At 35.6% G+C, this 26,984-nt stretch overlaps 1 protein-coding gene across 1 annotated transcript in view; it reads right to left on the reverse strand.

Moving 5' to 3' along the window:
- The window catches only part of LRP1B (LDL receptor related protein 1B), a 2,136,850-nt gene that overhangs the window by 118,686 nt on the left and 1,991,180 nt on the right, over positions 1-26,984 (reverse strand). The window contains exons 72-77 of the mRNA XM_062186250.1: positions 17,454-17,576; positions 9,841-9,966; positions 8,627-8,764; positions 7,013-7,147; positions 3,847-3,966; positions 1,379-1,620 (exon numbers count right to left, since the gene is read on the reverse strand). Of these exons, the coding sequence (XP_062042234.1) occupies positions 1,379-1,620; positions 3,847-3,966; positions 7,013-7,147; positions 8,627-8,764; positions 9,841-9,966; positions 17,454-17,576 (884 nt within the window). The remainder of the gene's footprint in view (positions 1-1,378; positions 1,621-3,846; positions 3,967-7,012; positions 7,148-8,626; positions 8,765-9,840; positions 9,967-17,453; positions 17,577-26,984) is intronic.

Here is a 26,984-nt window from a genome sequence, read left to right on the forward strand (position 1 = left end):
GGGCCCCTGCACCCACAGGGGAGACTAGGAAGAAGCACCTGGCTCCTGGCTTCGGGTCAGCACAACCCTGGCCATTGAAGCCATTTGGGGAGTAAAACAACAGCAGAAGGAAGACTTTTCTGTCTCTCCCTCTCACTGTCTGTCCCTCTCACTGTAACTCTACCAAATCTTTTTAAAAAAAGCATTTATGGAATTGTCTTCTAGCACATAATATAGATTCTAGAACCAAGTGAGTCACTTCATTTTTTTTTTTACTTAATAAACTATTCAATAACAAAAAAAGAGTGATCTGCCAACTTTCTTGGCTTTGTCCTAGAACACTTTCCAAGAGGAATTAAACTATCACATAGTACTGGCTTAGGAGAGCAAGAGTTGAAGAAACAACTCTTGTTTGCAAGAGTTTTTAATGCACAGTGAATTTAACCTAAACTTTGAACTGAAAAGTCAATGCAACTTCCTTTGAAACCAGCTTATTGCTATCTACTACTGATAAAAATAAAATATGCCTCATATTTGCAGCAAGTGGTATTCATGCAGTTGAAATTTTCAGGACAGATGCCAGTGTAAACAGAAGTGAGAACTTCCAGATAAGCACAATGATTTTTTTTTTTAATACAAAGCTTCAATTATATCCTGCTGTGACAGTACTTGACTTTTCAGTTATATGGCAATTGACCAGGTCCCATAAAATAAGTATTTATGCGTCATTTTCCTCCCAGGTTATTTCAAAATATAAAACACACAATGATATGACATGCCCTAAAACAAAATAGGATCATCTGCAATCGTAAATCTAAACAAATGTTCTAGTTTATTTTCTCAAAAAGAATGGCCATGATAATCAACATGTCCACCATACACCACCACACAATAGTGCTCTGTTTGGATGTTCTCTGCAATATCGATAGCAGGGGTCAGAAGAATTAGTTGCACTACTGAGTTGATCCCTTGCTCTCAAATAGAAATATATTCCTGATATTGTTATAAATGAAAAAATGTTCCCTGTATTTCATTATTTTCTAAAGTAAAAATAAAGTGATTTTCCCAATTTCACATCATGACAAAAAAGGCTTTCCACAATAATATATTGTAAAGCATTATAAAATATGAAATGTGCTATAATGAAAGGTATCATTCACGACCATTCTTACATAGCTAAGGCAAATGAACTAAAACAAAAACTTAGAATCATGCAGTAAAAATAAAGTATGTGCTGCTATGACAATAAATATGAAGGGGATTTTTAAAATTTTATATGCAGAAAATACTGAAGAACTAATTGAATCTATATATTCCTATGATCAGGTGCTATAATTATCTTTTTAAAGCAGGGTATTGGGAAGGCATACGCTTCCAACATTCAGCACTATTTACTCACGATCAAGCCACTGTTCGCTTGTCTTTTTTCTCTGCCATGGATCCTTTTGTAGAAAATTCCGCCTGGATTAAACTGAGTACTCCAAATAATCATATCTCTTTGATAATACACATCCATCCCTGTTATCCTTGAATTATGTTCAATATGAGAAATCTGTTGATGATTGCCACTGTAGTTGAATGGATATATAAAACCCAGGATATCAGTGTCATTAGCAATGTAGAGAACTTGATCTTCAGAGCCTGGAGATTATTATAATGAAATACAAAAATAAAATACATTTCAGCTAAAGTAAAAGCAAAGATTTTACTTTTTAATTATCTTGAATTGTTAATACAGTTTCTGTCTTTAAAATAATCAACCAATCATATCATCTTTTTGTCTTTGTGATGTGATTTCTGATACCTACTTACTAAACGTTTATAAAAAGTATTGATGTAGACATTTCTAGTGAAAAGCTTAACCTATTGCAAGAAATTAGTAATTTCTAAGAGATATCCTATTTATGAAGAAGGAATACTATTTGGTAAGTCACAATGCAATATATTGTAATGTTTTGATTCTAAATATTCAGATAACTATATATAAAGCATTTGCTGATACTATATCATATACTTGGGAAGCCTAAAAAGCTTATGAGTATTTATTTAGTTTATATATCTGAATGACTGTTAATTTATGCTAAGAAATGAAAATTGTCAGAATAATCCTTCTGGTATTTCTTTATCCTATTTTCTTCTCTATTTTTATTATACAAGAATTTCAGGAGCAAGTATTTAGCCTACTAGTTAAAATCCTGAGTCCCACATCAGAATATTTGGGTTCAATTCCCAGGTCTGGTTCCTGACTTCAGCTTCTCACCAATACAGAGCCTTCAAGATAGCAGTGAGGATTCAAATAATTTGATTCCTGCCACCCACATACTAGATTCTGCATAGCCGAACCACAGCCATTGCTAATATTTATGTAGTAAACTTATGAATGAAAGATAGCTCTCTATTTGTCTCCTTCTCTACCTCCTGTCCCTTAAATAAATATTTTTTAAAAAAATAAAAAGTGTTCAATCCTTATTATATTAAATTTGCATAATACCTAAATTATCTGGAATCCCAAAGCACAATGCTGATATCATTTTCATTCAGACAAGTAAAACACTAAAGTGAATGCTGAAAATATTAAGAATTAATGAAAACCTAATGCATACGTAGCTTCTGCAAATAAATAACAATATTAATACAGTCTGATCATAGTTGAGGTCTAGTCTCAATATCTGTCAATGCACATTTACTCTCTGCAGCCTTTCACAATGAGTTTTATTTCTCACAACCACCATGGAAAATAGGTATCACTATTTTACAGATGAAGAACTGAAGCTCAGATAGTCTAATGACTCCTTTAAAATGTAAAAAGTGCAGTGCTGGGATTCAAATCTAAGTAGCAGAACCCCATCGCACACATGCATCACCTACATTACGCTGTTTTCCTCTTATCATAACATCTTATTAGCAATTTCAATCACATTCTGTAATTAGAAATTTTGAAGTTACAATATTACTGATTAAAACATATAAATGTTAAAAACCAGATGAATAAGCTCTAAGCCCCTATCTGTCATTTAACTTTAAACAAAAATCTATTTTATAGGTGAGGAAGTATGAATTTGAAAATATAACTTTGTTTTAAAACTTAAAAAATAATTAAAACCACATTTTCATTATAATGTTAAACTTTAACCTTTTATTTTTATCCAAGTGGTACAATAATTTCTCACATACACTGGGAGTATCATTTACATTCTATCACAATGGCTTTTAGACTTTACCATTCCTGACAAAATGCTTCATATGCAAATTTTAAAATCATAAAAAGATTTTACTAACACCTACATATTTGACAGTAGTTTTTATAAACCACTCCTGGTTACATTATTTAAATTGATAACATATGGAAATATAAATAGGAGAAACAAGTGGTAGTTTTCTATAGGTCAGTATGCTAACTACAATTCACAACAATATATTTTGTTTTATTTTGTTTGTTAATTTATTGTTTCCTTTTTAAATTTATTTTTATTTTGCTTTGTAAAGAATTAGAAGAGAGGAATTCAAAAGTTTCCAACACAAAGAAGTGATAAATATTCGAGAAGACAGAAATGTCAATTACTTTGGTTTGATCATCACACATTGCATACATGTATTATCACACAGCATCCCCAAAATACTAATACAGTTAATTATTACTTGTCAGTTAAAATTTGTATCTGTGTTAAAAAAAAGATGATAAACAATCAACTGACTAAATAAATAACATGAAGATATATTTATTTTATATTCTCAGGAATGAAACTATTGTTAAAATTCAATATGAAACTTTTTTCTCTAAATTCTTTCCCTTAAAAAAAAGAAAGATGTTTTCTCTATATTAATAACTAAACTGTAATAGAGTTTGCTCTAAGATTATAATCTCACCTTTTGCTATGCAGGTGTTATTTCTTTCTTGAAAATTGTGGTCACATACACATTTATATGATCCTTTTGTATTTATACATTGGTGGGAACATGTGCCAAACACCAAACATTCATTAAGGTCTAGAAAAGAAGAGTTCATAATAGTACCATCACATTCCCAATTCAAACTCCCACTGTTTACATGATTCAAAAAAATCAATTATTTTTCTTCTTTTAACTTTTTATTGCTGTTTCTTTCAATGTCCTTTCAAATTACTTATTATGTAACATTTTGGGAACCACAATATATTTTTCACAGTAGTTTCACTATATAATTCATCAATTATTTATATATTGCTAACGTAACCACTTACATTATTAATAGATCCATTTCAAGCTTCTGCAGTCTTTTCATTTACTCAAATACTGTTTGAAGTTTCTTTCTAAGCCCGTTTCTGATTATGTAACCTACTACATATCTTTGTACCTTGTCCTGCAATGTCCTTGCTCATTTTTTTTTTTTTAGATTTGCTTATTTGAAAGTTAGAGTTACACAGAAGGAGGAGGAGAGGCAGAGAGAGAGAGAGATGTCTTCCTTCAGCTGGTTCACTCCCTAGTTGGTTGCAACAGCAAAAGCTGCGCGGATCTGAAGCCAGGGGCCAGGAGCTTCTTCTGGGTCTCTCACGTGGGTACAGGGGTCCAAGGACTTAGGCCATCTTCTATTGCTTTCCTAGGCCATAGCAGAGAGCTGGACTGGAAGAGGAACAGCCAGGACTGGAACTGGTGCCCATATGGGATGCTGGCACAGCAGGAGGAGGATTAACCTATTGCGCCACAGCACCAGCCCAATGTCCATCTGTCCGAAGTGACTATATAACAAGTGGCAGTGTATGGAGACTATGTAAACTAAACAACTAAACCAAATGAAAAACCCTGAATTCATATCTATACGTCAGAATATACAAATAACAGCAATAAGTCATAGGCAGTATTCCCTAGTTTAGCAATGTGTCTAATGTTAAGGGTTTAAACAGAGATAGGTTTGAAGTCAGGAGATTTGGGAGCATAATCTACATTTTCTGTCTTCTGCTTTTGCTTCTATATAGCAAAATTCCTCTTCCTATCACTCTTAGAATAATCCCGGTATATAATAAATCTGTGAGATAAATTCATCCCTTGAATTAGAGAACTTAAAGGTCAACACAATATTAATAATAACTACCTTCAGTTCAGCACTCAACAATGTTTTAATACCTTATTGGTAGAGAAAGACTTCAGAAACACTTATAAACGAGCTTGCCAAGGCTTAAAGTCAAGTTTCCTGATTCTTTTATCTCCACAGTGATACCTCACTCAAGGAAGAATTGAGGATTCCAATGACAAATCATTTAAGCATTTAATTAAAAAGCAAGTAAAGAGATAAAGAAAAGTACATTTACTTGTTTTTAATGAATATTACACAGAGATGAAGTATAATGTACTCATCACTACATAACCATCAAAATTACAGCAAACACTGCTCATTAGGTTGGTATCTGTTAATTTGAAGAGGCAGATGTTTGCTACTATGGTTTCTCTGTGGTGGGAAAACAAGATAAGCAAAATCTCCATTATTTGGTAAAATCTTGGCTCTCTGGCATCATCATGGCAGAAAATGGTGCTCAGCAAATATGAATCCCTTTCTACAACTCTTGTGTCATTCAACTGGTTGTTCTTTTCTTTGGTTAATTCAATGGAAGTGCTTTAGCTTCACCCACAAACAGTGACTTTTTACACTTTATGGGATACAAAAATGAGGGGCACAAACAAATTTTAAAAATTAGGATTACAGAAATGAAGTAATATCTCTCCTCTTCCACACCAAGATGAAATTTCTTTTCTGATTATCAAAATCAATTTATTAATTAAATGAACAGATTATATTTCAAAAGTTATTGATAACAAAAGCACATAGCTTGAGGGTTATATCTGGTATGGATATAATTCAAAGTAAAGAAAATATTGAGAATGGAATTTCTAAATTTACTAATTATATACTAGACAGTATATATATATCTATATATATATATACATACCACCAATTATTCTTAAGGAAATATTAAGACACTAGTGCTATTTGGCTTAAAATGTTGAAGTGATTGTGTGCATGTGTCTTTATACATGAAAATGTATGCAAAAGAAGAAGTAATGTAGTTTTGAGAAATTACTAAAATACAGAAAACATAGGTTTTCAGTTTTCAGTATTCCATGTTATTACAGAAATAAAATGTCCTGAATAATCCAAACAAGAGTACAATTCAAAACATCCATAAATACGATATGGCTATTATTTGTCCTTATTTTATTGAGTATAATAAATATATCTAAATAATTTCATATTGATTGGCACAACATAAGTCATTTTTCTTTTCCCAAGAATATCATACAGAGACAATATATAAACGAAGTGGTACGTGAAAGCATTTTCAGGATTTGAATTTATCCTCTGCCCTGGATACACCCAACTTAGACATTTCAACCTTGGTTCTAGTCATAATCACAGGTAAATATATATATATATACATATATATATATATATAATTTTTATTGGAGAAAGTGCTTATGTGTCCAAATCTCATGGTTCCATAGTTAAATCTATGATGCAAATTGTGTATATGTATAACTTACCACAAGATTCTGGCTAGCCTGTGTGTTCTTTTGAAATGATTTCAAGCATTATGGTAGAGATTTATTTTGACCCTGACTTTGAATTTTAAAGACACAGTATGATAAAATAATGCTCTGCTTAAACATAGCTTTAGGACAGCATTGCAAATGACACATTCAAGAGAAATGGGTCACCAAAAACATATTCTTTCATGAAGTAAGCCTAATTCTCCAATACTTCCTGAACTAGCAATTTCACTTATTTGCATTTCAAAACAGAATTATAACTCTACAATTGAAATTCCTGCAGGTCTGAATTTGCTATAAAAATTCTTCCAGCCTTAGTGATGGTTAGCTTAGCTGTGTAAACAAACAGGCTCTTGACCCCAGAGACTTAGCCTCTCATAAGTGAAATGGTATCCCGCAGATACACACCATTTTGATGAAAATCAATCCCCTGTCATCTCACAATTTAGCAGCCTTGGGAGTCTTTTTATAACTCAAAGATTTAAGAGCAAGCTGTTGTGGAAATGTACTCTACCTTCACACTGCCTGTTTTTCATGTTTCTCTGAAATCCAGGCTTACAGCGACAGAAAACAGATGTTTTTATTTGATTACAATATGCATCATCTCCACATGGATTCACATTATCTTCACAGGTATATTCAGTAGGAGCTAGGATTTAAAAATATGATCAAAATGAATATAATTCTGATTCCTGAAGCAGGAGTTTATTTTGTTAATTTGAAGTGATATTTATTATTATATGAAAAATTCTTTTGAATGTTAAAGATTATGGTTTTCTCTCCTCTTAAGCTCCCATTGCTTACAAATGTATAGAAGCAGATTAAAAACTAAACTCATTTACATTAAATATGGCTTAGACAAAGCAGCCAACAGAGGATATTTACAGGTGTTGTCATGCCACGTTATTTTCTAAGGAGAAGTAAAACGCTGGCTCTAATGACAGGCTGTCTTTATAATGGCAACCATAAGTAAGTACTACATCCTTTTCTGAGAAGCACAACACTTCCTAGAAGCTACCTAGAGATGTGAACATTTATTGGTAACCTAAACTTAGCATTCATGAATTCAACAAGGTACTACACTAAGTTACTCAAGTAAGTAGACTAAATCAGCAGTTTAAGATTTTTTTTTTTTTTTTTTTTTTTTTTTAGGCTGGACACACTTGTAAGGATTAATGTTTGAGTGTGCAATATGCTTTGATGATAGGGGCTATAATGGCAGTTGTGATTTCATTGCTGCATCATCCACTTAGGAAAACACTTAACAATGCAAACATATAAGGAATTTTATCAAAGGAATAACATTGTATTTTGTCTAAGTTACTTAAACATCAAATTTTTTTAAATTATGGTAACTTTATTTATTAGAATTCTAGCTATTATTAATTCCCATGACTCTCGACTATTTCTTATTTCCTTTAAATAGACCAGTGGAATGATGTCATCAGAGAAATACATTTGGTCTTATCCTGGTAGCATTGTTTCATCACCCAGTGGGAAACAACTGAGATGCATAAACAATGTAGGGAATACAACATCAGGAAGTATTTTGTGACTTTTACAAGCAGTACAAATTTAGGGTTATAAATTTAATTATTTTTCTTTAATGTGGAAAATCAAATATCCAGGATTAAACTCAGAATTATTTTCAATCAGGTTCTAATAGCTCAAACTCTAGTTGAATAAAACAACGATGTCTTTTTAAAAAATAACTCAGCAATGAATGAAATTTCTTTCAACTCTGCATAAATGATTCAGATTGTTGGCATCACTCAACCAAATATCACCGATTGCAAATTTCCAAAATATTTTATAGAATAAAATATTAGAGGGCTGTAGAATTCTTGCTGACATCAAAGTCTGAATTTTGATATTTGAATTCTTAGGCTGCAACTCTAACAAGGCTCTTCCTTTCAAAATAAACCTTTTCCACTTTACTCTTTCTAAAATAAGTGAATATTCTAAGATTGGTTTGGTAAAGTCTTTTGTAAAAAAGGTTTAACTTCAGCGTGTTTTAAGGAGCAATCTCAAGTTAGTCTTACAATTTTAAATTGATCTTAAAACTTAGTCAGAGTTCATCAGGCATTGCACTTGAATGCTGCTATACTTCAATACTAAGCAAACTTACTTATTCTGCAGCCTTCCTCATCGGAACCATCTCCACAGTCATCAAGCCTATCACACTGGAGGTCCATGGGGATGCATTTTTTATTATTGCATGCAAACTCATCCTTCTTACAAGGCCTTGCTTTATATGTCAGCTTGCCTGTAGAGGTATTACAAAACAATTAGTGTTTTACAGATTAAAAACAAAATTGTTCAACATAGACTAAGGTTAAGATTTTAGTAAACACTGTGAAAAGCATGGGCCCACAATCCTTTATTGAAGTTTTAGAGCAAAATTGAAAAAAAAAAATCTGAAGTAGTTTGAATTTAGAAAAGTGACAATGTACTTGCTGTACAGTAAACAATAATGTTGGTACAGCAAAATTTTTGAATATTCACCCTGAGATTTTCTTAAAAATGATATAAAATGCCTCATATTAATAATTCAAGCCAGGTTTTGTCTCCAAATGATTTTGCTCCACACTGACAAAATTTCATACTGTGGAAAAGAAGTAATGTATACAAGCATGCAATCTATATAAGCCCTCTCCCATCAAAAAACACTTAATCAAGGAACATTTTTGAAAAGCTATTGTTTCCTTCACTCAGTATTTTCTGGAATAAAGTGCCAACTGTGGACCCTGGGTAAATCCGCATAACTTATAATTTTACTACTCAAATAAAATGTTAGTGGACTATTTTCTTTTTCTTTTTCTTTCTTTTTTTTTTTTTTTTTTCGACAGGCAGAGTGGACAGTGAGAGAGAGAGACAGAGAGAAAGAAAAGTCTTCCTTTTTTCGTTGGTTCACCCTCCAATGGCCGCTGCGGCCAGCGCATCGTGCTGATCCGAAGCTAGGAGCCAGGTGCTTCTCCTGGTCTCCCATGGGGTGCAGGGCCCAAGCACTTGAGCCATCCTCCACTGCCTTCCCGGGCCACAGCAGAGAGCTGGCCTGGAAGAGGGGCAACCCGGACAGAATCGGTCGCCCCGACCGGGACTAGAACCCGGTGTGCCGGCGCCGCAAGGCGGAGGATTAGCCTATTGAGCTGCGGCGCTGGCCTGGGTTATTTTCATACTCTGTCAGAAGAGCAACTGCCTGAAAAAAAAAAATCTTCAGACATATCATATGGACAAAATACAGACATAAAGATATATATATTTTAAGCTATAAAAAAAAAAGAACTATTACGTTATCTTGTGGTTGTCACAGAATCAATTATTCACATTAAACCAATTTACCACTACAGTGATCTTCATCAGAGTTGTCCCCACAGTCATCAATCCCATTGCACATTTGCTCGGACTGCAGACATATTCTGTTATTTCTGCATCTGTGAGGCCTTGTCAGTGGGCAAAGAAATTTGACTGGAGAAAAAAAAATAAAAAAGGTCCTTTGGATATGCTGACTTAGGAAGAACATTCTTTTCCCTTTCTTTCATATTCATAATTTAACTTTTCAAATATCTTTTGTTGTGAAAATTGCCTACTAGTAGATACTAGACAAGTGTGTGATAATAGAAGCTTAAGTTCCTAGTTATTTGTATTAACTACAGTACACAGCTGAGGGTCTTGAATGAGCTAAGAAAGCAAGCCAAGTTTCATGCTCTCATTCCCAGATGCCTTATCTTAGCTGACTTCACTTGGTGTACCAAATTAATTTATGCCTACAATTTATACAACGTGCAGGACACTTGGCTATCTCAAAGAGCAATTTACCACAGCGAAGAGCTTGAATAAGCATATGTTGCACTTGCAAAATTGAAAGTAGGTCACTCAGTAGGAAAAAAAAATCGACAATATTACAGAGTTTCTTACTCTATAAACAGATGTTTACATATGTATTTGAGACGCGTAATGTGATCTTAATTTTTCATTCTGTGTGTGTTTATGTGTGTGCAAGAGTGGGGTGGGGGAGAGGCATACAGAGATTTTGTAAGACAACAGAGAAAGTCAGAGAATTTATATTTTTCTCTTCTTTCACTTTTTAATCTGAAGAATCCCAGCTCTAAAGCGGGAAACATCTCTAGTTAGTTTTCATCCTTATATACAGAATTCTTCCCGGCTCTGGTTTATTAGAGTATTTGTTTAGTTAATCTCACTCAAGCTCATTGATGTACAGGTCACTCTAGCCTGAAGACTTTACATTCTCTAACTCTAGCACCTCACAATAGATAAGACTTGGGAAACTCAACTGCACAAGTCCATTGCTTAGTTCTTTATTGTTTCAATTGGCCCCCTCTCCCCAGCTTGTGTGTTGTCTTCTTTCTACAGTTCAGCTAGTAGCACATCATAACTAGAAGTCTGGGATTATTCTAAACTCATTCTTCTAACTGATCATCAACTCTGTACCCAAGTCCTATTGACATTGCTCACAAGCTTATTCCCTTCTGTCCATCACAATAGATAAATTTTTCATTATATGTTATAGAGTGATATTCTTTCTACATAATAATATTTCATGGACTGGACATCTCATTATACCTCTATTTCATTGTGATTTTATGATAAACATGATACATATTACTTCATCTCCAGTTCTCTAAAGTCTGGAGCACCTTCTGTCCTACTTCTCTCTCCATTCAAATTCATTCCAAAGTCTGAGATGACTACAACTTTCATAAAAGCACACCAACCAATAACTGGTTCTTTGCTCCTTGAGTCTCTTATACTCAGTGGTTTTTCACTCTAATTTCTTAGGCAACCATTATTGTGAAAGGCTACAAATATTGGTGGATTCAAAAGTCTTCTTTTGATTCAAACAGGGCAATTTCTGTTAAATATAGATAAGAACATCAACTAAAACACAGTCTCAGTCTGAATTTTTTTTATTTTTTTTATTTCCTACAATTGCTTCACTTATATAACCACTAATGTGAATAACTCGAATTCTGACTTAATCTATATTTCAAGATTTCTGTATATATATTTTCTGTATATATATAAGTTTCTGTATATATATTTTGGCTCTTCCCTTTTTCAGTTTCACCTGAAATTGTAGTGTAATGACTTATCTATCATTTTCCAATTCACCAATGTCTTCTTTGTCTTTAATGTCCTTCATATTAGTATTTATTCACAATGTATAATATGTTGGAAATTATTCTAAGTGGTCTTTCAGAAGCTCACTTTCTTCTCAATTATCTGAATTTCCTCTATTTTCTAATTTTAATTTATCTTAAAAACCCTAAACTTAAATGAATGAAAGCATCTGTTTTCTAAATATCTGCATCTGAGAAGTCCAGGAATGGTGCAGATGATCAAACTATGTAGTTAACGAAAACCACTAATTATGAATAGTTGTGATTACTACTTGGAACATGTGCACACACACACGCACACATGAATATAATAACTTTAACCACATCAGTCTACAACCTAATGCATTCATGATTCAAATTTGCATTTTTCCCAAAATTCTTTAAACAAATGTCTACTATACATGATCATGCTTCCTACTCTATAGAAATGTAGAAAATAAAAAAATGGAAAAATCTCTAAATATTATTAAAAGATTTCATATATTCATGTATCTACCCATGTATATAATCAACTGATTTCAATATTTTTAATAACAGAGACAGTAGATGAATTAATCTAAAAATAATTTATTAACCGGCTTTGGAATTCATTTTCCTCTACTTGCTCAGAAGCCATCTAACCAGGCGCCGCGGCTCAATAGGCTAATCCTCTGCCTGCAGTGCTGGTACCCCAGGGTTCTAGTCCCGGTCGGGGTGCCGGATTCTGCCTGGTTGCTCCTCTTCCAGTCCAGCTCTCTGCTGTGGCCTGGGAAGGCAGTGGAGGATGGCCCAAGTCCTTGGGCCCTGCACCCGCATGGGAGACCAGGAGAAACACCTGGCTCCTGGCTTTGGATCAGCACGGTGCACCTGCCGCAGCACGCCGGCCACAGTGGCCGTTGAGGGGTGAACCAACGGAAAAAAGGAAGACCTTTCTCTCTCTCTCTCTCTCTCTCTCTCTCTCTCTCACTGTCCACTCAGTCTGTCAAAAATAAAAAAAAAAAGAAGAAGCTATCCAAACATTCTTGAAACATTCTATCCCACATGTCTCTGATGACACAGTATTTTTTAAAAAATATTCCTGGGGCTGGCACTGTGGCATAGTGGGTAAAGCCACCACCTGCAGTGCCAGCATCCTATATGGGTATTGGTTCAAGTCCCAGCTGCTCCACTTGTGATCCAGCTCTCTTCTATGGCCTGGGAAAGCAGTACAAGATGGCTGGAGTCCTTGGGCTGCTGCACGTACATGGGAGACCCAGAGAAGCTCCTGGCTCCCGGCATCTGATCTGCCCAGCTTTGGCCACTGCAGCCATCTGGAGAGTGAGAGTGAACCAGTGGATGGAAGACCTCTCTTTCTCTCTCTTTGCCTCTGCCTCTGCCTCTCTGTAACTCTGCCTTTCAAATAAATTAATAAATATTTTTTTAAAAAATTCATTAATTCTTAGGGCCTGTATTGTGGTGTAGCATGTAAAATTGTTGTCTGCAATGTCTGTATCCCATATGGGTGCCGGTTGGAGACCTGGGCACTCTACTTCCAATACAGCTCTCTGCTATGGACTGGAAAAGCAATAGAGATGGCCCAAGTGCTTGGGCCCCTGTACTTGTGTGGGAGACCCTGAAGCGCCTGGCTCCTGGTTTTGGATCGGCCCAGCTCTGGCAGTTTCAGCCTTTTGGGGAGTGAGTCAGCAGATGGAAGATTCTATGCCTCTATCTGTAACTATGCCTTTCAAATAAATTTTTAAAAAATCATTAATCCTTTGCCATCATCAATCTGAGTCTCTCTGGCATTCCTTTAGATGTTTGGTATCTTTCCTAAATCACTTTTGGATCTGTGCTTTACCAACACTCACCATAATCTTAAACTCCCAAGGTATTTAATAGTATGTTTTATGCAGATTGTCAAGTATAGCTACCTTCTTAGAACTGCACCTATGAAATACATGAAATCTGTTCTCTTTATATTAATAGAAAATTTAAAAAAATATATATCAGTAGACCATCTCTTTCCCTTAAGGTCAAGAAGCAAACACCTAATGATTACTTGAAATCTGTGTTTTAATTTCTCCTCAAATTCATTATAAACTGGTCTTATAATTTTCACATACAAAATTGTGTCTCTTTTTATTTTTCTTTTCCATTCAGCTCCTAAATTCAATCCATATTATTCAGTCCAATTTATTTGGTATTTTACATCACCTTCAAATCTGTCTATGTTTTGCCATCATACTTTAAGAGAGAGAGAGAGAGAGAGAGAGAGAGAGAGAGAGAAACACTTTCATCTGCTGCTTCGTGCCCAAATGGCCAAAATGACTGGAGCTGGATTGATCCAAAGCCAGCATCTTTTCCCAGGTCTCCCATGTGAGTGCAGGGGTCTAAGTACTTGGGCCATTTTCTGTTGTCTTCCCAGGCACATCTGCAAGGAGCTGGATCAGAAATGGAGCAGCCAGGACTCAAACAAGTTATGTCACAGCGTTGGCCCCTGCATTGTATTTAATCCCTGGTTGTTTGAATCAGTAAAAGCTGAACCCACAGATATGGAGGGATGGATGTGATGTAGGCAAGCAGTGAGTGACGGACAAGGAGCCAAGGGAGGTCAACACTCAAACCATGTGCACTGTTCAAATACCATCACCTTCCATGCTGATTTGACACAGCTGAGGACTCAGCAAACCCACGTCTCATCATTCAGCTAAACCTCATTTTCCATCAAGCACCAGATGTCCTGACACCTTATCAGGTAGCACCATGTGTGCTGCTGCCTAACACTAAAGTCTGCCTCCTACGTATATTCAATCAGATCCTGACCCGAGCACTACTCCATCCCCTATAAAAAAGGGTGACCCAGCCTGAGTGAGGTAATTCTCTCTTGAGGTTGTCCCTTTCATATCTATGTGTACTATACTTTTGCCTTTAAGTAAATACTGTTTTTCTGCTCACCGCTATCAACATCTTCTGTATTTTTTTTTTTACATGCAGGAAGACAAGTACCTGGGCTGGGTCTAGTTGAGGGGTCTCTCCAAGCCCAATCAGGACTCTCAATAACTACAACATAATTTGGGATTCCCCTTCCTCACAATAGGATGACTCTTTTCAAATGCATTCCAGCTAAATATAAAAATCCGCACTGAGGCCCATATGTTCCCACATATCTCTGCTGTTTCTTTCATTTTATCCTAAACCAGTTTCTGTCCTGTTCTGTACACCTCAGCAATATACATTTTGCAGTTCCTCCGGTAGGCTTTGATCGCTCTGCCTAGGGCCCTTACTTTGTCTACAACATTATGTAACACTCCCAGTTTTTTTTTTTTTTTAACCAGGTTGGCAGCTATCTCTCAGACTCAAACATTATCACATTCTACAATTGAACAGAATCTCTTGTTTGATGCTTTTTTTTTCTAGCATCTATCATCGTTTGTAATGATATATTTCTGTGATTATTAATATCCATCTTCCATTAGATTTAAGTTCTGTAAGTTAGAGTACATGTTTGTTTCTCTCATTAAAACACCAAACTTTTTACAGCCTCTAGCATAACAAATATTTACTGAATGAATGAATAATTTTTCCTTGCTATTGACTTTGCCCATGTTGCTTTTTAGTCTAGATTCTTAAGAACTACAGCTCCGTGAATTTCCCCTCAGGCAGAGTTCATCTTATCTCTTTCTCCCTTGTTTAAGAGTTTTATTTTATTTTATCATATTTTTATATGACTCGAAAACAGTAATACCTGATGATTTTCTAAAGTCTATTTTTAAGATTAGTTAAAGAAAAATTAAGTTTAAACATTGCTTACATCAGTTGTACCTATAGACAAACATTTGCAAAGGCTTTGTCATTTAAGCTTTAAACCCATTTAAAAATAAATAATAATTTAATAATAAATTTAATAATAAATAATGTCATCATCCATAAGAATACACTGCTTTTATCTGAAACACCAAATTGAATAAAGAATTTAAAGATTTATTTACTAAAAAGTCAGAGAGAGAGAGAGAGAGAGAGGTATCTTCCACCTGCTAGTTCAGATGGAAGTGATGTGCAGCAAATGGCCACAAAATGGCCACAAAGTCCAGGGCTAGGCCTGGCTAAAGCCAGGAGCCAAGAGATTCATCCAGGTCTTCCATCTGCATGGCAGGGCCCAAGCACTTGTGTCATCATCAGCTGTCCTCTGAAGCATATCAGTAGGGAGTTGGATCAGAAGTGGAACTGCTAGGATTTGAACCGGCACCCATATGGAGCACTGGGGTCACAGAAAGCAGGCTAACCCACTAATGCCACAACACCAGCCCCAGAATAAGGAACTGAAATACAATACCTATATTAGATTTTCTTTAATTCAGTATGCTATTTCATTCTATCTAAAGTGGTAATATCACCCTTTAAGTTAAAGGTGAAACTTTCATGTAGAAATTAGATTGAAAATGATCAAAAGGACAACAAAGATTTGTTGCTTATATAAGGAAGCAACTGAAAAGATCAGTCAAGAGTAACTTGAATTTTGATAAAAAGCCTTTTTTTTTGGTTTTGTGGTTTAAATATTAAATAACTCCTCATTTCAGTTCTTTAATATCTGTGGAGAAAAATCTATGTATAGGGAGTCTTCAAAAATTCATGAACATGCATATTATTTAAAAAAAAAACTATGCATGGATTTCATAACTTTTGGGACCAAAACAAATTTTTCATTTTTATTGGTTTATCTTATTTTTTATTTTAATTTAAAGGCAGATTAAGAGAGAGAGAGAGAGAGAGAGAGAGAGAGAGAGAGATAGCTTTGGGATCTGCAAGGAGGGAAGGCCTATTCTTCCAGGAATGGAGAGTCCCTACCTGTACTTCTGGGGAAGAAAAGTCCTTGTCAAGGTCCCCACAGGTGCCTAAGGGTTAACCAATAACGATCAGATCTGCCTTGACCTTTAACCCCCATGCCCTGTATCTATAAAAGGAGCCCTCCCAACCTCTCTGACACGAGTCTTCCCCGGTCCCCGCAGAGCGGGGGCCGGGGAACATCGCCTGGGAGCAGAATCCCAATAAAAGCTTGTGAATTAATTGATTCATCTGCCTGGGAAGATTTGTTACACGCCGAACACCTTGCATAGAGAATCTTCCAGCCATTGGTCCACTTCTCAAATGCATGCAACAATTAGAGCTATGACAGGCCCAAGCCATCGGTATCTCCCACATGTATGACAGGAATTCATGTACTTGGGCCACAACCACCCACTTCCTTCAGAGTGTGTATTAGCAGGGAGCAGGATCAAAAGCAAAAATCAATACATTCTAGTATGGCAAGCTGGCATCCCACATGATGGCTTAACCTACTATACTACAACATACTCCCAAACTTATTTTTAATTTCATTTTTCCATGGACATTTTGAAGCCTAGGAAGATTATGTATCCCTTAACTGAGCAACTTCTATATTGAGTAACTTATAAGCCTATGTTATTTTATTATTCCTACCTTCTTCCATTTACTTATCTGGCAAAAAAAATTTTTTTTAACCTAAAGCACTAATTTGGTATGAAGCCAAAATTCTTACATGAAATTCACTCAATTAAAAAGGTCAGCTACTCTAAATCCTTCCAAATAGATCACAGTCTATCTTTTTAATAATGTTGAAAAGTGCAAGTTCAGATTTAGGAGGGTATTCTGTAAAATCATGAACTTTGTATAGGGTAATATATTTATTAACTGAAGAAAGCAGTATCTGTGGTTGTACTTTATCTACCTAACCCCACAAAAGAAAAATGTGTGTTTCACCTCCCCACTTCATTGATTCATGTCAGTGCATCAGATCAGGAGGTGAGAGTGTAACCTAGAGCCATGTAAATGCCATACCACACATATCAGGGGCTTCATCAGAGTTGTCTCCGCAGTCGTCCTCTCCATCACACACCCAGAAATGCAGTTTGCAAAGGGAATTGTTGCAAAGGAACTCATCTGCTCTACATATATTTCCACCTTTATATTGAAACAAAAAAATACAGAGATTTAGTACCATTGGTGCTGGCCAACAGAGCATATATTCCCTTAATCTTTTTCTTGCTTCCTTTTTTTTTGGTGTGTGTGTCCTGCATAACGCTAAGGACAAGTAATGTCCAAAGCATTTCTAAAAGATATTCATGGTTTACTTTTCAAAGAATTTCAGTATTAAGCTCACATATGTCATACTTTCTTTAAGAAATAATGATATGGTAGCAGAAGAAAGCTTTTAAAATGTAAACTATCTTCCATTTCATGTAATTCTATGCTACTGAGTGTAAAGAAATTTATACTTTTAAAAGTATTGATTTTGTTTTTTGTTATTAAAATTTCATTGTTCTAGATAGAAAAAACAGCATTATTAGATAACTCAGCTACATCTGGAATACTGATAAACTGAATCAAACAGAATAATCAACCAGAGAAACAATTTCATCACTGTAATAAGATTTTGAATTATACCAGACAACACTCTGGTTTTTCTTTTAAAATTGTACAAGAATTTTTCTAACTATATCTTTCTTTTCACATAATGAAAAGTATCAAGGATATAGTAATATATTAGTATGTAAAATTTGTAAGTATATTCACTATGCAATAGGCTCAACAAAGTAATAAATTTGGCTTATATGCCTAGAGATATAGCAAGATATAATGGAGACTGTAATGACTAGGAAGTTAGAAACTGTGGGTTCTTATTTTGCTCTGAGTAAGCCCATTAATTTCCCTTAAACTCAGTTTCTTCACTTGTTATAAAAGAAGTGTGGTTGAAGTGAGTTATAAAGTCATATTTGCAAGCAGGGAAAACAGCACAAAGATTGGTATTTAGAATTAAGATAAATAAGACTTTTCTGAAAGTAATGCACTATCTACTTAAGCCTCATCTGTAAAATAAGAAACATGGATCTTGCATTGGCTACATCTGGCTGATGAAAGGTATTAATATACTTAAAGGTGGATATGATTATTAGAACATGGGGTTTGATGGAACAAAGACATAAGCCTTAGCCATTCTCACTCATTGCCCAAAAGAGATAAGCGTTGGAATTTATTACTTGCCCTTGAATCTAATTGGGTCTCATACTCTATTGCCTTTACACCCCCAATTCTTTCCCAGGTTCCCAAGGCCTAGCATGGCCACCTGAAAGACCAGTTCCAGGAATTAACCTTGGCTGGCTCCCCTTACTGCCACTCTCATCCCTAGCCCCTCATAAATATAAACAGGTGTGGTCCCTGGGGTCCAGCCTTCCGCTACAAGTTCCATCAATGTGCATGCCGGCAGTTGGTCACCCACCTCTGTGAATTTATTTTCTCTGAATAAATTTGGTCTGGCTGTAGATTTATATATTGCCTGCTCTCTATTCCGAGCTTCTTTTTCCTAACACTTTTGGTGTCCTCTTAGAGGGGGCATGGATCTACGACTCTTTCTAAGAGTTGGGGAATGATAATGGTCATCCTTGCAAGTCTAGAGTATTCCTAGAAAGAGTCGTCATTCATCTGGTGAATATACTTCAGAGGGAATAATGAACCTAAGCTTGTGAAAGTCAAATAACTCTTCTTGCTCTGAGTTCTGACTTGCCCCACAAATCTTTAAAAGTAACTCACTTCCAATAGCAAAGATTTTTCCTAAGAAAAGATAGATTCAGATGTGGATTTTATAATGGAAACACTATATGGTATTTGGAGCACTTGGAAGTGAAGACAGAGTAAAGCCAAGACTGGAGAAAAATAATCAATTTAAGAGGGGTTTTTGAGAATCCAGAAAAGAACTGATAGGAAATTGACTTGGAGGAGCTATATTTTAGAGCTCTTCAGAAGGTAAAAATCCACTGGATCTGATGACGAAAAAAAGAGCAGTAATGGAGAATGAGCTGTCAAACATGGTACACAACTTGTGGTTTATTTGAAAATGCTTTGGATGTTAATGTTTAATAAATAAAGGAACACAGTAGGAGGGGCAAGCTTAGGATAAGTATGACAGTGCATTTAAGGCACTACAGACAACCAAGTAGCAATGTCTAACAGGCTAGTGGATGAATATGTCTGAAACTTAGGATATGTTTCTGAGCTGTAAATGTGTTCTCTGGTAATGAACAGATTAGTTATTATTGAAATTTAAGAGAGAACACAATGGAAATCAGCATTAGATTAAAAAGATTAGATATAGCAGAGTCTACAAGAGACTGAGAAAAAGTAACCAGAGTGGTAGGAGGAATACATAGAATATGAGTATCAGACAGTGCATGACAAAAGTGTTTGAATAAGAATGTTGGTGTATTCAAATACTGCTGGGAGTGTAGGTTTGCAATTTGGTGTTGGGTTTAGTGAAATGACTGCAGTTGGCTGTTGAATAAGATGAAGAAGATGTGATGGAGGATATCAACATCTCTTTCCACAAGTCTGGTCATAAAAGGAAGGAAGAGAGGAGGAGTTAAGTTGATAAAATATGCAACAAAACATATTATCATTTACAACAGTCTGGCTCTAAAAGCAATAGGAAAGACAATATGTGTATACTTAGCACTAAAGAAACTAAAGATATAAGTATCATATCTGGTTGATTTTATAGGAGAAATCAGATGTCTCAACATAGTTAAATGATTCTGTGAATAATTGCATAGGTAAATTAGAAGATACTGGAGGGATAAACAGTAATTAGGATAAAAGATTCATTAAGAATCATTATGTGATGGGAGATATTAAATCCAGAAAAATAAAAGGGTTAGCATTAGCCTGGAAGTTCTTTAAGATGAACGCAGCTATAGATAGACTTGTTAATTTGGTAGCCAGATGTTGAAAAATTTCATAATTCTTATGATTGCTGTGAAGTTGAAGGTAAGGTCATTAACTGTGAGAGATGAGACAGCTTGGTGACAGATTTGAGAAAAAAAATCATATTTTTAAAGACCTAATATAATTAATCATAGAAAGACATGATTTGGAAAATTTGGGTAGATTGCTTGGAATCTAGACAGAAAAAGATGAAACAAAAACCTATATTGATATTACTCTTGTTAGTTGTAGCATTCTCTGTAAAAATATTTGGCAGAACTATCTAAGCTTACATTTGCATCTCTTAGGACTTTCAAACTCTAAGATACTGAAAAAGGCAGGACCTTAGTGAATCCATCCAGGTGAATATCATCATGTGAGCCTTTTGATAATCCAACATTTGTTTTTTGATTATTCAAACATCTGTAATAATGAGCTCTAAAACTTTTAAATTTTGAAACTATCTCAACTACCGAAATATACACAACAAAATATATTATCACTTAACAACTCTATCTCTGAAAACAATAGAAAATATGTGTATAGGTATATACTTTTGTACTAAAGAAACAAAAGATGGTTTCATATAAACTAACTTTTGCCTTAGTTTAAAACTGAAATTCATAGAATATTTAGTAGAGATGTATTCTTTCAGATTAAAAATTTTAATGATTAAATCTCACTGAATATTCTATTTTACAATGGATTATACTCAAACAGAAATTTGCAAACTCTTGACATCTCATTATTTTAGAAAAACTTATTTATAGCACATCAGTCTTATTAAAAGGAAATATTCATTCCCTAAAGCATTGCATTAGATAACACTATGGTTTTCTTCACTATTTTTATTAAGAAGAATAATATAAATTCAATTATAACAGAAAGGCAAAAGTTTTGTGATAACATACTATACCTTACCCTATAAGAAATTTGCATTGAAAAATATGCATCATGGGGCTACTATGATATCCTGAGTTGGAATGAAGATGCCATATTTTTAACTAGTATGAACAAAAAAATATAATTTAAAGAGACTGGCTGGGTTAAAATTCCAGTTTCTTAGTCATATTTTTATTCAGTTCAATAGGAGATTATTTTAAAACAAAAATTATATATTAATTAACAATAACAGGTCTAAATCATTTCTGAGTGTTTGGCAGATTCATCAGATTTACAGAAATTTGGCCAAGTGCATCATCACAGAAAATAAGCATCTAGAGTACTCATTTTAATTTAGGTTGAGAGGAGGTTTCACATATGATAATATTTTATAATTTACATAAGTAGTTGACACAATTTTTGAGCTGATGATTACTAAAAAGAGTAACTCAATTTTTTTCTACCAAAATTGCCATAGACAGTAGAGTAAAGTTTGGGAGCTCAGGCCAAAAGAAGCATAGATCTTCCTCAAGGCCATCTGTTTTACCTTTAAAAATGTCTACGCTGCTTTTCATTCCATATTCTTTAGAGTGTTTTAGTCATTACAGTAAACCAGAAATCCTGATTCACTGGTAAAATTTACCTGTAGTTTTCTTCCCTTTCATTCCCCAACACACTGCTCCTTTTAGTGCATGTGTTCAGATTCAAGATGAATGGAAGTGACATTTAATAGAAGAGGTGTTTATTCTGGGATTTCTTTTCCTCAGTGTCTTGAAATATGTTTTTCCAATATCTAAGCCACTTTCTGGGAGTAAATTAAATACTAGAAACCCAGATTTGGTCATGCCTTAAGGTACATCCATACAGGATCAAAATCTTTCACAATGAAGATATTTCATTGGAACTTAACTGTTAGCAGCAAAGAAACTCAAGCAAAGTTAGAAGTATGAGTAAAGTAGAGCAGGGTAAGGAAAAATAATTGTAAACAATTGAATTAAAGGCACTCAGTTCATTTCTAGGCAAAAAGATTAAATACTTAAAGAATAATTTTAGATATGAATGATGTCCCTGTCTGGTTGGGATCTGAAACACAAAGAATAATAGAATGTAAGGCTAGGAAAGTAGACTGAAATTATTCTCTGTGGCTCTGACCTCCAGACTAAATTGTTTCTGTGTTATTAAGCAATTCTGAGCAAAGACTGACATATTCAGACTTACAGTTAAATAATATGAGCCTGGTAGCAGTGTCTAGTTTGTGATGGAGACACATCAAGTGGCATTTTACAAGTTTAGACAGGAAGCAATGGAAGAATGAGCCAGACTGGTGGTCTTGAATAAGTTGAGTGATGGATGTTAGCTGGAGTGATTTAATTATCATCCCAAAGTCTTTGAATATTAGATTTCAAGTGAGATTTTGCTGTCAAACTGTCTACAATACTTGTTGTCGCCAAAATAACCAATTATGGATTATATCCTGGGATTTTTCAAGATAGTAGAATAGTGAGGGAACTTGCTGCTTCAGTCTAGGGGAAGATAGTTTATAAAAAAGTGAGAGTGCAATATCAGGGAAGAGTTAGGGAGAAAACTCCAGAGGAAACTCCATGCAAATTATAAGGACACTGTAGATCTATGTAGGGGGTGTGGACGTGCACAACTCAGGCCCCCAGCAGCTGACAGCCTCCACACCAGCTTTAGAGTGAGGCGAGAATTGACTGCAGCAGCCCAAACCACTGGCAATAAAGCTGCTGGGAAAGCCTGGCAAAGTCCAGCTTGGAGCCAAGTAGGTGACAATGTACCTGCCAACCTAGAGGGAAGAAAAGGAGGGTGGGCACATTTCTCTCTCCCCAACAACCTGGCACCAGAGACCTGTAACTAGCCAAGATAGGGTGGGTGCCATTTTGGACATATGTAACAGGTGATCCAGCTTGTGTCCACTCACACAGCAACCATCCAAGAAGAAATGCTTGAGTCTGGCTGGGTGAATTGACAGGGGGCTGGGTGCTGGTGACTATGGAGGTTTGAGTGCTAGGACTATGAAAACACCATAGCTTCATGGGAGGGAGCAAAGTTTGACTGGGATTTTGGGCATTCACTGTGGGTGGCTCCACATACTCAGGGCTCCCTGATTACCTGGTAAGGGTTATTGATGTGTGATCCCTGCTCACACTGAGGACTGCGCAGATCTTTGTGTGATTTTTGACAGTGCAAGAGAATATTGTAGCCATTGGTGTTAGCACCCAGGCACTGGTCTCTATTGAGGAGAGGAGGCAAGTGTGAGAATACACCAACAGAGCAGAACAAACCTCCCCTCTGTAATAAACAAAAAAAAAAAAAAAGAGATTTACCATATCCAAATTGGGTGTCATCTTGGACACTCCCCTCATCCTGAATCACTGAACAGATATCCTGACCGCACCAAGCACATGCCTCTGGGTAGTCACTGGAAAAGTGGATACGTCACTAATCCACAGAGGAATAGTCCAAAGATAAAAGCCACCACAGAAAAAAAGAAGAATATCTCCACAAATGGCTAATAATAAATGCAGCAATTCAAGAAACAAGAATAAGGAAGACAACATGACATCCTCAAAAGAACACAACACTTCATATTAGAATGTGAAGAAAACAGATTGAAGAAATGCCAGAAACAGAGTTAAAAAATTGATCATAAGATTACTTAGAATTAATCAGAAGCAAACTAAGAAAATCTGTACCTGACATGAATGAAAAATTTTCCATACAATTGAGATTTTAAAGAAAAATCAAGGTGGGGGGAGTGCCATGGTGTACTGGGTAAAGCCACCACATGCAGTGCTGGCAACCCATATGAGGGCTGGTTCAAGTCCCAGAGGCTCCACTTCAGATACAGCTCTCAGCCATGGTGTGGGAAAGCAGTGGAAGATGGCCCAAGTTCTAGGGCCCCTGCACCTGTGTGGGAGACCTGGAATAATCTCCTGGCTCCTGGCTTTGGATCAGAGCAGCTCCATCCATTATTGCTATCTGGGGAAGAAACCAGTGGATGGAAGACTTTCTCTCTCTCTCTCTCTCTCTCTCTCTCTGTCTCTCTCTCCTTCTCTCTATCTCTATCTCTATCTCTATCTCTATCTCTATCTCTATCTCTATCTCTATCATCTCTGCCTCTCTGTAGCTCTGCCTTTCAAACCAATACAATAATCTTAAAAAAGGGGGAGAGAGAAATCATAACAAAATATTGGAAATGAAGAATTCAATAGAACAAATAAAAAATGTGGTGGAAAGCCTTTACAACAGACTCAGTGAGGCAGAAGAAAGAATATGTGAGTTAGAAGATAATCTGAAAATTTTACAATCAGCCCCAAAAAAAGAAGAAATTAGAAAAAAAAAAAACCAACAGTGTTGGGGATTTATGGAATACTATCAAACAACCCAACTTAGGGTTTTTAGGAGCTCCTGAAGGTGCAGAGAGAATGGGTTAGAAGGCTTTGTATGAGCCGACCCCGCGGCTCAATAGGCTAATTCTCCGCCTTGCAGTGCCGGCACACTGGGTTCTAATCCTGGTCAGGGGCACCGGATTCTGTCCCGGTTGCCCCTCTTCCAGTCCAGCTCTCTGCTGTGGCCCGGAAGTGCAGTGGAGGATGGCCCAAGTGCTTGGGCCCTGCACCCTACAGGAGACCAGGAGAAGCACCTGGCTCCTGCCTTCAGATCAGTGCGGTGCACCAGGCGCAGCGCGCCAGCCGCGGCGGCCTTTGGAGGGTGAACCAACGGCAAAGGAAGACCTTTCTCTCCGTCTCTCTCTCTCACTGTCCACTCTACCTATCAAAAAATATATATAAAATAAATTAATTAATTAAAAAAGAAGGCTTTGTATGAAAATAATGACAGAAAAATTCCCTAAAACAAAGAAAAAAAGGAATGTCCAAGCACAGAAAGCATATAGAAAACCTAACAAACATGACCAGAAAATAGCTTCACCATGACAAATTGTAGTCAAACTCTCCACAGTAAAACATAAAGATTCTAAAATGTGCAGAAGAGAAATGCCAGATTATTCAAAGAAATCCAATTAGACTCACAGCTGACTTCTCTTCAGAAATCCTGTAGGCTAGGAAAATGGCAAGATATATTCCAAGTCTTAAGAAAAAAACTATCAACCTAGAATACTGTACCCTGCAAAGCTCTCATTTATTAATAAAAATGAAATAAAGACCTTTGATAACAAATAGAAATTCAAAGAATTTGACAATACCCATCCAGCCTTACAAAAGATGATTGCTTAAGGATGTACTACACACAGAAACAGAGAAACATGATCAGCACTATGAAAGAATGTGAAGGCAGAAAATCTCCCAGTTTAAAAAAAAATAAGTACAAAGAGACAAATAAGGACATTATGTAATGATTTAGGCATCAATTCAATAGGAAAATATGACTACAATAAATGTATATGCACCTAATTAAAGGGCACTGGATATTTAAAAGAAATGTTATTAGATCTAAATGGAGACATAGACACCAATATAATACTAATGGGGGACTTCAATACCCCACTTTCAGCAATGAACAGATCAACCAGACAAAATCAGCAAGGAAACATCAGAGTTAATTGACATTATAGACCAAAAGGACTTCACAGATATCTGCAGAACTTTTCATCCCACAGTTGCAGAGTAAACACTTTTCTCACACGAACATGGAGCTTTCTCTAGGATAGATTACATGCTGGTCATAAAGCAAGTCTCAGCAAATTCAAAAAATCAAAATCATATCATACATCTTCTGTGGCCATAATGGAATGAAGCTGGAGAGCTTCTGAATGAAAAGTGAGTCATTGAAGAAATCAAAAGAGAAATTAACTAATTTCTGGAAACAAAGACAAAGATACAAAATACAGAAACTTATGGGATAAAGAAAAAGCAACATAAGAAGAAAGTTTATAGAATTGTTGCCTACATCAAGAAATTGGAAAGGCATCAAATAAATGACCTGTCAATGTATCTCAAGGACATAGAAAAATAACAGATAACCAAACCTAAAACTAGTAGGAGAAAAGAAATGGTAGAAATTGGAAAATAAATCAATGAATTTAAAACAAACAAACAAAAATATGAAAGATCAGTGAGATGAAGAGCTGGTTTTTTGAAAAAAAAAAAATTGAAACACGATTGGCTCAACTAACAAAAAAGAGGGAAAAGACCAAAACCAGCAAATTTAGAGAAAAAAGGAAATGTAACAACAGACACCACAGAAATAAAAATAATCATCAGGAATTACTACAAAGAGCTGTATTCCAACAAACTGGGAAACCTAGAAGAAATGGATAGAATCCTGGACACATACAACCTACCTAAATTGAACCATGAAGGCACAGAAAACCTAAACAGACCAGTAACCAATACAGAAATTAAATTGTAAGTAAAGTCCCTTCCAACAAAGAAAAGCCCAGGACTTGATGGCTTCACTACTGAATTCTATCAGACGTTTAAAGAACTAATCCCAATTCTTCTCGAGCTATTCAAAACAACTGAAAGGGAGAGGATCTTCCAACTCCTACTATTGAGCCAACAACACCTTAATTCCTAAACCTGAAAAGATACAACAGAAAAAGAGAACTACAGACCAATTCACCTGATGAATATAGACACAAATACCCTCAACAAAATCCTAGCCAATCTAATCCAACAACACATCAGAAAGATCATTCACCTGGACCAAGTGGGATTTATCCCTAGCATGCAGGGATTGTTTAACATTTGC

This window comes from Lepus europaeus, chromosome 1 (genome assembly GCF_033115175.1).
Source record: "Lepus europaeus isolate LE1 chromosome 1, mLepTim1.pri, whole genome shotgun sequence".
NCBI classification, from domain to species: domain Eukaryota; kingdom Metazoa; phylum Chordata; class Mammalia; order Lagomorpha; family Leporidae; genus Lepus; species Lepus europaeus.